Source organism: Sturnus vulgaris, chromosome 8, assembly GCF_052056855.1.
Source record: "Sturnus vulgaris isolate bStuVul1 chromosome 8, bStuVul1.hap1, whole genome shotgun sequence".
Classification (NCBI taxonomy): Eukaryota; Metazoa; Chordata; class Aves; order Passeriformes; family Sturnidae; genus Sturnus; species Sturnus vulgaris.
Window position 1 is genome coordinate 36,070,537 of NC_142250.1, and position 13,677 is coordinate 36,084,213.

General features: G+C 43.4%; 1 protein-coding gene across 1 annotated transcript; it reads left to right on the top strand.

Moving 5' to 3' along the window:
- Positions 1–680: 680 nt before the first annotated feature.
- Positions 681–8,097, top strand: NPS (neuropeptide S). The gene is made up of 3 exons (XM_088169461.1): positions 681–1,838; positions 5,618–5,699; positions 7,405–8,097. The coding sequence occupies exons 1-3, from the start codon at positions 1,576–1,578 to the stop codon at positions 7,597–7,599; spliced, it is 540 nt and encodes a 179-aa protein (XP_088025587.1). The 5' UTR covers positions 681–1,575; the 3' UTR covers positions 7,600–8,097.
- Positions 8,098–13,677: the final 5,580 nt, after the last annotated feature.

A 13,677-nucleotide genomic window follows, 5' to 3' on the forward strand; every position in this document is an offset into this window, starting at 1 on the left:
CTCCTCTCTCTCCTCAAAACCCTTTGCCTTTTCCTGTCTATCCAGGCTCTTTTCTCTTTTTCTGGCTTCTCCTTCAACAGCTATTCAGCCTTTCTCACATCATCGAGATCTTTGTTGCATCTGAGCAGGAGTTTGGGTTTGGCTTTGACAGGTGTCTTTTTAGCTCAGCACTGACATCTTTTCTTTGGCAGCCACTTCCTGCAGGATCTATTTGAGACATTTCTGAGCGCATCAATTACGTTGGCACGCGCAAATCGGCGTAACAAAAAAACCTTAATTACCCTCTCTGAGCCTCCCCTTAACCCTGTGAGCAACTTCGTCTGCTCTGCTCTTCTCTTTCTTTGCTTTTTCCTCCCGATGAATCCTCAGAGGGCTCTGGGAATTCCTGGTGGTGGTGGTGCAGGGAGGGATTGGTTTTCATGCTGTGCTTCGTGCAGGTTGTTTTCCTGGAGGCGTGCTAAGGAACCTGACCAAAAAAAAAAAAAAAAAAAAAAAAAAAAAAAAAAAGAAGAACAAAAAAAGCCAGGGATCCATAAATTAGAAACATTTCCTGCCGTGTTCCAATGTGCTTTGGCCAAAAGCTTCATTCCTGCCACTCCATGTGGGCTCCAAGGGAGTGGTGACATCAGCAGGGTTGGGGGACAGACGTCAGCAGGGTTGAGGACATCAGATGGGTTGGGGACATTAACAGTTGGGGACATTAACAGATTTGGTGACATCAGCAGGGTTGGGAATATCAAGACAGTGGGGGATATCAGCAAGGTTGGTGACATCAGATGGATTGGGTGACATTAGCAGGGTTGGGGACATTAACAGTTGGTGACATTAACAGATTTGGTGACACCAGCAGGGTTGGGGACACCAGCAGGGGCTCTGTGGCCATTTGTGGCCTGGCACAAGGCCAGGAGGTGCCAGGTGCTGTGGGATTTGGGGAGTGGTGACATTTTCTGTCACCACTTTGGATCCAGTTTGGGACAGGTGCTGGGAGCGGGGTAAGGAGCTCGTGCTGCCTCTGCCCACACCAGCTCTGAGTGTAACCAGGAAAAGGAGTTTATGTTTTAGAGTTTATAGAGATTTATATTTTTAGAGATGATGATTTAGACTTTAGAATCCTGGGGATGGTGACTGTGACACAGCCCACGATTCCTGTGTGATGTAGGATCAAAAATGGGATTTTGGAGCTAATTTTTCCCCCTGGCATGGGAGGATCCAACTGCAGCTTCATCCCTTTTGCTGTGACAGTGACGTGCACAGCCCCAGTGATGCAGGAGTGCTCCAAAACCAGGTGGCCGTGAACATCCTGAGGTTCACAGTGTCCACAAATCCTGAGCCCCGTTCTTTCCATCTGCTGACAGCCCTTGCTGTTCCCCTCCTGCCTGCTGAGCATCCATCCAGGAAAACCAAAGCTGTGGAGGGGGGCAGGACTGGCAGTGCTGCTCCTGCTTTGAATGCCTTTTGATTTTCCTTCTGTCACAGATCAAACCTGTGCCTCGGAGGGGGCCTGAACTGCTGCTGGCTCAGGCTGCCAGGGCTGTGAGTGGAACTGCATTGAAATCTGGCTTTTAAAAAGGAGCCATGCATCTTCCCAGGCAGGGCACGGTGCCAGGGCTCAGCAGAGGAGCTGTCCCTGCCTGCAAGGAGCTCGAGCAGTGTCTCACTTACAGGGCTTTGCTCTGCGGGTGGAATTCAATAAACAGCTCTGTCCTTCTGGGAACCTCTGGGGCTGAAACAGGAGCACAGAGCTCCTGTTATCCACAGCAGCCAGCACAGACCTTAGAAAATGTGTCCCTGAGCTTTGATGAGGTCATTGCATCCTCCCCAGAGAGCTCAGGAGCCAGGTAAGTGACACAGGGGACAGACCTGGCCCTAGGCACGGTGCCGTGTGCCTGGGGGCAGTGCAGGTGGGCAGGCACTGCCCAAATGTCTCAGGGCAGCAGGGGGACAAAGCTGAGCCTCCCCCAGGCTGCATCACCCTGCCTTAGAGCCCTCACCCTGTCAGTCAGGGCCATTCCCCTCCTGCATGGAGAATCCTGGAGTGGATGGGTTGGGATAAACCTTAAAGCCCCTCCAGTGCCACCCCCTGCCACGGGCAGGGACACCCTCTGCTACCCCAGGTGGCTCCAAGCCCCATCCAGCCTGGCCTTGGGCACTGCCAGGGATCCAGGGGCAGCCTCATGATAGCTGGTTTTAGGGGGATTAGAGATCTCCACGGCAGGGAAATGGCCAGGATCAGTCAGGTGGATCCACAGCAGCCCCTTTGTGCCTCTGTGGATGAGATCTGGTGCAGGTGAAGGGTTTGGCTGTGTCCCCTTGCAGCAGGGAGAGCACAGAGGGAATGAGCCAAGGAATGAACTTTCTGCTTTCTGTGTTTCTTCTCTCTTTGTGTCTTGCTGGGATTTTCTATTCTCACCGAGTCAGGAGCAGGTTTATGTGCTGGGAGCATGATTGATTTCCAGCTCGCACCTTGCAGTGGTCTGAAAGCAAACCACGCTGGCTTTTGGCTTTCTTGATATTCTCAACAGCAAGAAAAAAAAAAAAAAAAATTGAGCTCAGAACAAAATATCCCAGCAGCTTTCTCCAGCAAAGCTGTGCTGAGGTTTCACTGGCAGCATCCCAAAAGGAAACAATGAGATTTTGAACCTTGCCTTTATCAGGAGCTGTGGTTTTACAACTTTTGGGGTTATGTCAATGATTATGCAGACAGGTTTTGGTTCGTTCATTCATTTTTTTTGTTTGATCCCTTAGCAAGGTCTCACAATGCCAATTTAAAACCCTTTGGATTGGAGGAAGGAAATCTCATGTTCTAAAGCTTATGGGCTTATTAACCTCAGAAATTTGCAAGGTTTGAAAGGCTCAGCTGTGAGTTTTGTGTTGTTCCATGTGATTTTTTTGGGGGAAAACCAAAGGAAAGCAGCATTGAGGTTCAGTACTGCAACAAGGCAAGCAGAAGGGGTGATATTGTTGTTGATATCGCTGTTGGTTTATTCTCAGCAAATACAAATGTGATGGATGCTGGGAGGTTTTATTGTGGTTCTTAATGATTCATTTGACCCCTGATAGCTGCCAGTGAACCCAGCCCGGGAGCAGAGCCTCTGCAGACAGAGCAGGAGACAGAAAATGTCAATTGCCACTTGTTCTGCTCAACCTGATTCCTCCAACCCTAAAGTGGGAATATCTGGAATGGATCTAAATCTCCATCTATGCTTCATGCATGCAAATCACGGGTGTGTTGTGTTAAATTGCATCCTGAAAAGCTGGGGAAAAAAGCCTCCAAGGAGTGAGAAGCAAACAGGAGGGTTTGAATGGTCAGGAAATCTCTTTGTGTGTGTCTGAGGGGTGGGCAAAGCCCCTGGGGTGGGGATGTCTCAGTGCCTCTTGCCTTGGTACCATCTGCATCTTGGATATTGGGAACATTTCTGCCCAAAAGGGGCTGTCCAGCCCTGGCAGGGGTGGAGTTCCAATCCCTGGACTTTACCATCCCAAACCATTCCATGATCCCGTGGTTCTTCAGTTCCACAGCAGTTTGTGCTTTCTCACCTGGCCTAAACCTCTCTTTTAGAGGGATGTGAGAAAGGTGAGCATAGGAGGGACTGACCAGGGCTCATGGCAGATCACCTGGGCCTCAAACAACTCACAATTTAAAAAAATGAAGTCAATAATGCACCCAAGTTTACCCAGAGAGTCTCAGGCTGAACCTGGAAACCCTGAGCTTTAATCACCAGCTTGTTCTGGCCCCTCACCTTCCACAAAAAGTGTTGTGTGAAGGTTAACTTTGGATTAAAACAGAGCTGGACTAACTGCAGACACAAAGGGAGCTTAACTAGGCTGGGCTCAGGCAGAATCCGGCCCAAAGTGCTTTTCTTTGCAGCAGAAAATCTTGGAGTTGGAGGTTCTGGATGAGTGGGAATGGGAGGTTCCATTCAAAGAGAGGATTTGCTCTCTAAATAAGAGGATTCAGGCTGGAAATGCAAATACTCACCTGTTCTGATGGGTTTATAAAGGGTTTAAAGCTGCAGGCTCTAAATGAGACAAATTTAATCTTCATTTCAGCCCTCGTGGGCCTGGAGAATCCTGAAGAGCTTCACCAGCAACCACAATTCTTTTTAAACCACTTTTTCTTTTTCAAAAGCCATTTCAGGTTGGATTTTGTCAACCAGGACGTGATCTGCACCACCATGATGAGGGAGAAATGGTCAATCACAAACTGAGATCACATCAGGAATTCTTGTTTAAAACTCCTGAAGGCTCTTCCATGCCATTGGATTTCTCCCCACAGCCTCTCTGTCTCCTGGAATGAAATGCACTTTATCAGGAGGCTGAATCACAGCAGCATGGGATCATTATGGTTGGAAAAGACCTTTTATTTTCACTGAAATATTGCAGTGAAATTTGGCATCATTTAAAACAGCTCAGGTCTCCCCAAAAACTCACACTGAGGTCCCTTCTGGAGCCTTTGCCCGTTGATTTTTCAGTGTAAACACCAAAGGAAATGCAATATTTGGGGTTTCTGTCTCACTGTGTGCATGTCTGACACTCTGTGGCTGTGAAAAAATGATCCTCAGTGTTTTCTTTGGAATCCTGGAATGGTGAAAGTTGGAAAAGCTCTCGGATCACTGAGTCCAACCATTAACCCAGCACGTTTTTGTAGATGTGGTGCTCGTTCCCAAAAAAAAATAAATAGAATTTAATGTTTTTCAGCACTCCTTGTGCAGCCCAACATTCCCAGACCTTGTGGGATTTGGCACTTTTACACCACTCTGGATAAATAAACCACACAATCTCCTAAAATACTGCACCATTCCATTTATTGCAGCAACAAATGATGCTTTTAGACATAAATAATTTGCTGTGTTAATGAAGATTAACAGAGTTTATTAATCCTATAGAAGTTTGGATTGACTAAACTCAATGTGGGCTGAGATATGGCTGCATAGTAGAAATTAACATCCAAATTTTAATTGTCAGAAAAAAGTTTCATTTGGTGCATTAAGAACTAAGCACATAAAAAAAATAATGTTGGGGGGAAAGAAATAGAAAAAAAAATATTATTCTTTGCACTGTGGCTGTTTTGAGTACAATAAGACTCTTTGAGGAGCTTTCTATTTAAAATGCACTTTTAATGTTTCTCCCTGGCTGCCAGGCTTTGCAAGGTCTCCACCTGATATATTGGAAGTGGTAACAAACTCTTGAGATGGATTTTTGAAATCTTTAGACCTCTGCCCAGGCTTGCAGTGATGACACAGAGGTAACAATAAAACCACTTGAGAGACATTTAATGGGACACTTTAAATGAAATCTCCGGGGTTGGTAATGGCAGCTGAGCGTGTTCTTGCCATTTTCCCATTTAACAAGAAGAAAAGGCCAAACAAGGAGCAATTAGTCAGAAGAAAATCAGCTTTGATGACATTTTCCCTCCTGAACTCTGGTATAAAATGGTCACCTGAGGAAGAACTGAAAGGATGTGTGAGGAATTTGGATGTAGAGCTGCATGTTCATACACACAGTGCTGGGTGAAAAATGAGCAGGTAAAGGCACCACGGGGTTCTTGGGTTGCTCTCTGTTCATATTTTGCTTGATTTTGATCCCAATTTTCGTTAATCTCAGCTTTGCTTTGAAGTCCATGCAGGTTAAACTTGGTTTTTATCCTGTGGATCTCCATGACATTGCTGTGCTCTGGTTTCCCAGCTGCTCCTTCCATGGTAAGTCCCATTCCCTCATTTCTCCCAGATCTCTTCCATTCCTCTTAAATTACTCCTTTATGTAAATTAATTTTGTTTGCTTGATTGCTTCTTTGCTGCTGTGTTTTTGTTTTTTATGAAGTGAAAGAACTTTCTTGTATTAAAGCTATTGGTTATATATTATTACCTCATTTTTCTGGGACATAGCCTAATTTTTCCTGGAGTTATTAATAAAATATGCAAGCCTCTGAAATAATCATGTGAACAACTCAGTGCATATTTGATGTGGAGTGTGGGGAGCAGAAATCCTGGACAGAAGAGAAAAAAAACCCACAAATCTCCTCTCCATTTAATCTGAATTCCTTGCATATCTCAAAGAGGTGCAATGAGATATATATGTATTAATTTCACTTATTGCTAGTGAGTTTATCAATTCATTAACTTATTTATAATCAACTGATTTATTTAAGCACAGCTGGATCTGAGTAGCCACATTTCCTAATGGATGGGTTCTCTTTATGGCAATGATATCATGGTTAAAAGGAGTTTAATTGCTTCAATAAATGTCAAAATGAAAGTTATTTATTCAGTAAATCTAGGGAAATAGCAGCTACAAATTCAAAAGGGGAATTTGTCTGTGCCCTTTTGTTGGTTTTAATCCTTTTTTTCTTGCAAAAAGTTTTTTTTTTCTTCTTAGGGAGGAAATTCAGTCTGGGAAATGCTTTGTCAGTGGCAGAAGGTGTCTGTGTCAGAAAAAGTCATTAAACAAACAAAAAAATTAACTTAATAAGCAATATTAAATAAGAGCAATAAAACCCTGAATTAAAACAATTCCTAATGAACTTAATGGCAATTTTACCAGCAGTTCCAGGTGTTATTCCTATGGCTTAGCATGGAATTTTTAGAGATGCCAGAATATGGCTTTTAGATGGAAAATCAGCTGGGAAATCAGGATCTGATGAAAGACACACAGAGCAACCATAGACAGGCCAGGAAATGTTTTTCTTTTCTAATTCAGCAGTAATTAAATGCAGTTTATTTTAAGAGCTGTTGAAATATGTCAAAGTTTTTAAGTAGTTGGCATTTTTTGTCCTATAGAGTGCAAGTAAAAGGAATGTGTGCAAAATCCTGGATTTTTATCTAAGCCTGGATTTTTATCCAGACCTTTTAAAATTCCCATTACTATTTTGTCATTATTAAACTTACTCAGAGCTACTTCCAGAAATGGTCATAACTACTGGAAAGCCTCCTCCAAATTTTAGCTTTACAGATATTTTTGTTTTCTCTTGTCTGTAATTTAAGCCTCAGAAGTTCACACAGGTTAAAAAAAAGCTGGTATTTCATTTTTCCCTGAAAAAAATCTCATTTTACAGCAATAAACACCTGTGTTGTTCCAAGGAAGCTGTGTCACAGCTGCTCAGCATCACCAAAAACAATCCATATCATACCCTAAACATAATTGTATCAGTATTTTAGACCAGAAATATATAAAAAAAAATGAAAAAAAATCTGATTTTGAACACGATAAATCCTTAGAAAATAACAGCTCATCCTTGTCATTCACAGCACAAATTGCTTTTGTGTTTCTGCTTTCCTCTGTATCCTGAACAAGTCCTGGCAAATACACAAATCTATAATTTTGCCTTCTCTTATCATCTCTTTGTTGTTTTGTTTTTTTCTTTTTCTTGTTTGTTTGTTTGTTTGTTTGTTCGCCGTCAATCTGCAGAGCTCCAACCCTTTCTATTTGACGTGCCAGCTGTTGGGGAGATGGGATTCGTGCCTGGTGCTGCTGAGCAGGTGCCTGTCCCAGGTGGGCAGGGACGAGGAGCTGGCCCTTGCCAAGCCTCTCCACAAAAGGTCCTTCCGCAACGGCGTGGGAGCGGGAATTAAAAAAACTTCCACGCGAAGGGCAAAGTCCTGAAAAAATGTCACAAAACCCGGCCCAGGTTTTGACATCTCAAGTTCCAGCCCTTGCTTCGAGTTCCTTTTTGATGCTATTTTTTTTTTTTTTTCTCTGACAAAGCCACCTCGGGCCGAGTGTCCCCGGCGCGTCCCCAAACGTCGATTTCCGAGCCTGGCGGAGCAGATGGGAGCGCCGGGGAAGGGCTTTGATCCCAAACTTACAGCACCATAAAAATTCATCTGGAAATTGTGAATGCTGGTGAGAGGCAGGGAAAATCAGCAGTTTGAGTTTTTCCAAGCTACTCAAAAGAAAACAGAAAGGAAAGAATGAACCAGAGAGTTTAGCACCGGGCGTTGTGGACAGGAGTGCGTGAGGAACGCGATGTTTTGGTAAGGACGGGTTTACAAGAGGTGTTGCCTTCCTTAGACCAACGAGCTTGTTCTGTCCTTAGTCCAGCGACCCAGTCTATAAAAATGTGCCTACTCCTGCAATAAATTGCTTTTTCTGCTTTCTAAATGAAGCCTGTGTTGCTGTGGTTTTTCGCCGCTCCCGAGCCTTACAGCGACACGAAATGAATGTTTTCATTTGCTTAATTTCCCTCCTTTGTCACGCTACAGATTTTAATCAAGTTGCTCTTTGATTAATACAGAGATAATCCCGTGCTTTGAGGAGATGTATGTGCACAGCCTGTGGGGAGGATGGAGGGTGTTATTCCCAAAATCCCTCCTCTCTGCCAGGCACGAGGCATTCCTGTGCTTTCCCATCCCGAATCACATTTACCTGAAGACAACTGGTAATTTTAATACAGATTTAAAGTGTATTTCATCTCAGCTTTCCAATGATATGAAGGGCCACCATGTGAAAGAATTAGACCCTATTCTGATATCAGACCCTAACTTCCACTGGCTTTTTAATATAGTTATTTAATGTGACTTTGGCAGGAAATAGTCTCCAGAGATGTCTCATCTCATATCCAGAAGAATCCTGGGAAATCACTCTAAGGCAGGGTATCAGCACCATTCCCTGTGCCTCAGTTATTTGACTTAGGTAGGCAACACCCAGCTGATGAAATGTGCCAAATCTGTGATTTTTTTTTTTTAATTTCCAGTTAGAAAAAAAAACAAATCAAGAAAATAAAAAGAAGAAGTCAAGTCATTTGATGTGAAACATGGAAATATGTAAGTGTGGTGTGGAGGGAAGGTCACCTGATGGCCAGGGCCAGGTTGGACAGGGCTTGGAGCACCCTGGGATGGTGGAAGGTGTCCCTGCCATGGCAGGGATGAGCTATGAGGTCCCTTCTATCCACACCAGAGATCCCACGATCCCATGATTCCATGGTCCCATGATTCCATGATCCCATGATTCCATGATCCCACGATTCCATGGTCCCATGATTCCATGATCCCATGATTCCATGGTCCCATGATCCCGTGATCCCATGATCCCACGATCCCATGATTCCACGATCCCATGATTCCATGGTCCCATGATTCCATGGTCCCATGATTCCATGATCCCATGATCCCATGATTCCATGATCCCATGATTCCATGGTCCCATGATTCCATGGTCCCATGATTCCATGATCCCATGATTCCATGATCCCACGATTCCATGGTCCCATGATTCCACGATCCCATGATTCCACGATCCCATGATTCCACGATCCCATGATTCCATGGTCCCATGATTCCATGATCCCATGATCCCATGATTCCATGATCCCATGATTCCATGGTCCCATGATCCCACGATCCCATGATTCCACGATCCCATGATCTCATGATTCCATGACCCCATGATTCCATGATTCCATTCTGCATCAGTGCACACCTGTGGGGATGGAGGGGTTTTGTCCCAGTGCAGAGCTCTGTCCTGCTCACATCCCCCTCCCCAAATTATCTTTCATGAAAGCAAAAAAAACACAGAAATTCCGATTCACCTTTGTTTGGTCTTTGAGATCCATTTTTTGCTAACATTTTCCTACATAATCAAATATATTCCTGCCTAGGTAACCTGGGATGAGCAAGGTTGTCTTTAAGCCAACAGAACTCTGTGTGGAGCTTGGAAAACCAGGCTGTTCCCTTTCATTTATTGTGCAGGAATTTAACTCATTTAGTGTTTTGGCATTTGTCTTTGACCAGGGCACATTCCAGAGGGATGCAGAGCTGCTGTCCTGCTCCCTCCATCCCCTTTTATCAAAAATAAAGGATGCAAGAAGAATTGGCTGCTGGGAAAATCCCATTTTTTATGATTTATCCAGTCCCTGACAGGCCACTCCAGCTGCAGGGATCTGCATGTACAAAACAATGTACCAGGAGGCCACCGAGAGCCATAAGTCACCTAAATCACCAAAATCATGGGAAATGTGGATTTTCCAGCTGCCTTGCAGGAGCTCTGTCACTGGAGGGCTGATCTGGCCATCACCACCCACAGAAAAGTCACCCTGCAATGCTGAACTCATCTCTGAACTTTAAAGGTGCCTTTGTTTTGGGGAGAACAGAGAGCAACCTCAGTGATCTCTGTCAGGAAATAAGGATCTGAGGGTGCCATTGCCAGACACATTAATTTTGATGCTGGAAATGTGGCAGAAAATGTCTTTTTTCAGTTAAAAATTGAACAATGGGAACAAGTATAGGGATGCCAACCTGCACCGTAATTAATGTGTTGTCATTAATTTTATTTCTTTCTGGAGAACGATGATCCATGATGCTGGGTGAAGATAATTTGTAATTTTCTTTACTATTTTTCTTGGCTAACCTAACAGCAAGAGAAAAGATAAAAGAGTTCAGAGGGTGGGGGAGTGATGCTTTGTTTGGGAATGCTCTGGCCAGTCTTGGCTGAGGAATTCCGTTTGTGACTTTAGAAAAATAATTTATACTCAATTTCCCCATCTGAAAAATAAGAAACTGCCTTCACTGAGCCATCTTGACTAAGCAGTGTCGTGACTAATGGATTTGGGAGAGTTTGGGGACAGAAAAGGGTGATTTCAATAGCTGGAGTGGCTGAGGGACAGGACATGAAGAATTCCTGAGTCCATAAGGATTTTTTTTCTTTACTTTAACTTGTATCTACCTCTGAAAGCTTCAGACATAAATTTCCAGTGATGATTCCTTGGTTTTGGGCTGTGAGAGCCATCCCTGAGCTCAGCAATCACTGTTTGGAGCAGCCAAACTCGATTTGGCCAGTTTTGATTGTAGTTCAAACTAGAAACCAGATTTCCCTAGATTTACTGAATAAATGACTTCCATGTTGACATTTATTGAAGCAATTAAATTCCTTTCAACTGTGATATCATTGCCATAAAGAGAATCCATCCATTAGGTAATGTAGCTACACAGATCCAGCTGTGTCTAAATAAATCAATTGATTATCAACTTTAATAAACTTTTATAAACAATTTATAAATTTATAAACTTTATAAGTTGGGCTGGGCCCTGGGGTTGGGCTGATGCTACCCTGAGGTTGTAGGAGCTGCATCTCCATCCCCATCCCAATGATCCCATCCCATCCCATCTCTGTATCCCATCCCCATCCCCACATCTGGAATGGCACTTTCCAAGGAGCAGGATGTGTCACCTGCTGCTCCTCTGCTCCCCATAAACCATCTGAGCCTCTGAAGGGAGGTTTGAGGTTTCCACTGGTGAACCTGAAGGGAACAAATCCCATAAAACACAAAAATCTGCCCAAAGACAACAAGAGGAATTAACACTTTTCTTCTTCTTCACAGATTATTGGCAAGGAAAGCAATTAAATAGCCTGATGTAATAGCATCTAATTAACTTGCAAGCCTGAAAATTCCTCCTAATGACATCCTCATACTCAGGTTTCTGATTGCCCAGCACATATTAAAGTATGGATATCACATTTAGGTTTCCTAATTTGCTATTATTTGCCTGTATAAGGTAATTTATTTCCTGAAAATACTGAGAGGAAGAAAGGGAGAAATCTCTTGCTGCTTTTAACTCTGGATATAATTTTGACCTTAAGAAAGAACAAGACAGATATGAAAGAGTACATTAGATGTTATTATTACTGTAATAAAACAGAGATAAAAATCGTAGAGCAGAAAGGCTCTAAGACAACTATTAACCATTTGTCATATCAAGAAAATCAAAATTTAACTTATCAGAGAGTCTGGCACTTTAAAGATTCATCATGAAAAATTACTTCAAACCGTGGAGCATTTATGCAGAGTGTCATTGATGAGCTGTCTGCTTAAATGTTGGAAGAGTTTGGGGAAAGATTGAGAAAATGTCAAAGATAGGCCTTTTATCAGTCTCACCATATTTAAATTTATTTTTGAGAGTGAAGCAGCATGGCAGGACTTTTTTTCTTTAAGGAAACGAGCTGAGCTCACTGTCCCACCCCAATGGGCCATGGCTGGTGAGAACAAAGAGGTGAGGATGGACCTTGGTGACTGAAAAAATGACACAGCAGAATATCAAACATCACTCTGGGGTTGGGCACAGAGCAGTTTTGGGGGTTAGGACAATTTTTCTGTCTTTGTGGTGACAGACAGACTTTTTCTTCTAATTCCTTCATGGATTTGGAGTCACTGGGTTGGTTATGATGGAAAAGAAGGGGATCTTAAAAGCTCGATCAGCTGAGACTCATCTTCTCAACTTCTTCAGTGTGAACCTTCCAGAAGATGTGTAAGGGCTCAGAGTGACAAGACATGAGCTGTGGAGAGCTCCTCTCCAGACATCATCCCCAGATTTCATCCCAGACATCATCCCCAGATTTCATCCCCAGATTTCATCCCCAGATTTTATCCCCAGATTTCATCCTCAGATTTCATCCCCAGATTTCATCCCAGACATCATCCCCAGATTTCATCCCCAGATTTCATCCCCAGATTTTATCCCCAGATTTCATCCTCAGATTTCATCCCCAGATTTCATCCCAGACATCATCCCCAGATTTCATCCCCAGATTTCATCCCCAGATTTTATCCCCAGATTTCATCCCCAGATCTCACCCCCAGATTTCATCCCCAGATTTCATCCCTAGATTTCATCCCCAGATTTCATCCCCAGATTTCATCCCCAGATTTCATCCCAGCCCATTGGAAGAACAGGGAATGATGGAGCATCCTCCACAGGTTTTTCCTCAGCCGTTTGGCGCGTTCAGGGTGGGAATATTTTGTGTTCACTCCTGGCCAAAGGAACCTGGTGAGTCTCTATGGCAACCCTGGATCCCCTCACAGAGCTCTGAGCACTCAGGGATTCCCGTGCCCACGGAGCTTCCTCCTGGATTTCTGTGCTTTGTGCCTAAAGGCTCTCCTGACCCCTCCAGTCTTAACTGGGCTTTCCAAACTGCAGCCAAATTCCAGAGCTGGGAGCTCCACACGGAGCCCAGGCTGCTGTGCTTGGCTCTGTGTCTTCATTAGCATCTTAATTAGCAGCATGACACTTGGCTGAAGCCAAGGTCTGTGAGGATGCTGTGGGAATTTAAACTCAGTGATGTCAGCGTTGTTCCAGAGTCATTTCAGTCCCCCCAGCTTTGCTTTGTTTTTTTTTTTCTTTTTTTTTTCATAACTAAAAATTACACTATCAGTAGATGGTTATCATGTTGCAGAGGGGTATTTTTTACTTCATTTTCAAGTAAAAATCATAAATTAATTAGAAAGAACAAATGGCTCTCAACCCAAGGAAAGAAGATTATGCGTGAGTAAAAACGGGGGGAAAAATACATAATGAATTATGTAAACTGATCATGTTGATTAATTTACACAATCTTAAAGGAAAGAAGATAATTGCCCCATGTGGGTGGAATTGGGCTATGAAAAGTTAATTATGAAACCAAAAAATTAATGTTTTCCCTTTTGCAAAGGAGGGATGTTTTTTTTTTTTTTTTTTTTTTTTTTGCCTTTCTGCAAATATTAACGATAACGTCACTGGATTTCTCATGGAATATCCTGAGCAGGAAGGGATCCACAAGGATCCTCAAAAGATCCTCCTAAAAAAAAAAAACAAAACAAAAAGGATCCTCCTAAAAGAATCATCCTCATGGATGCTCCTGGGCACAAACTCCACATCAAATTCATGCAGCTCGAGGAGGCCACCAAAGCACTCTGAACATCCCAAATATTTC

Coding starts and splice junctions, on each gene's coding strand:
- NPS (XM_088169461.1), top strand. CDS start 1,576: ATGCATCTTCCCAGGCAGGGCACGGTGCCAGGGCTCAGCAGAGGAGCT. Junction 1,839..5,617: donor CCAGAGAGCTCAGGAGCCAG/GTAAGTGACACA, acceptor TTTGCTTTGAAG/TCCATGCAGGTTAAACTTGG. Junction 5,700..7,404: donor TCCCAGCTGCTCCTTCCATG/GTAAGTCCCATT, acceptor GTCAATCTGCAG/AGCTCCAACCCTTTCTATTT.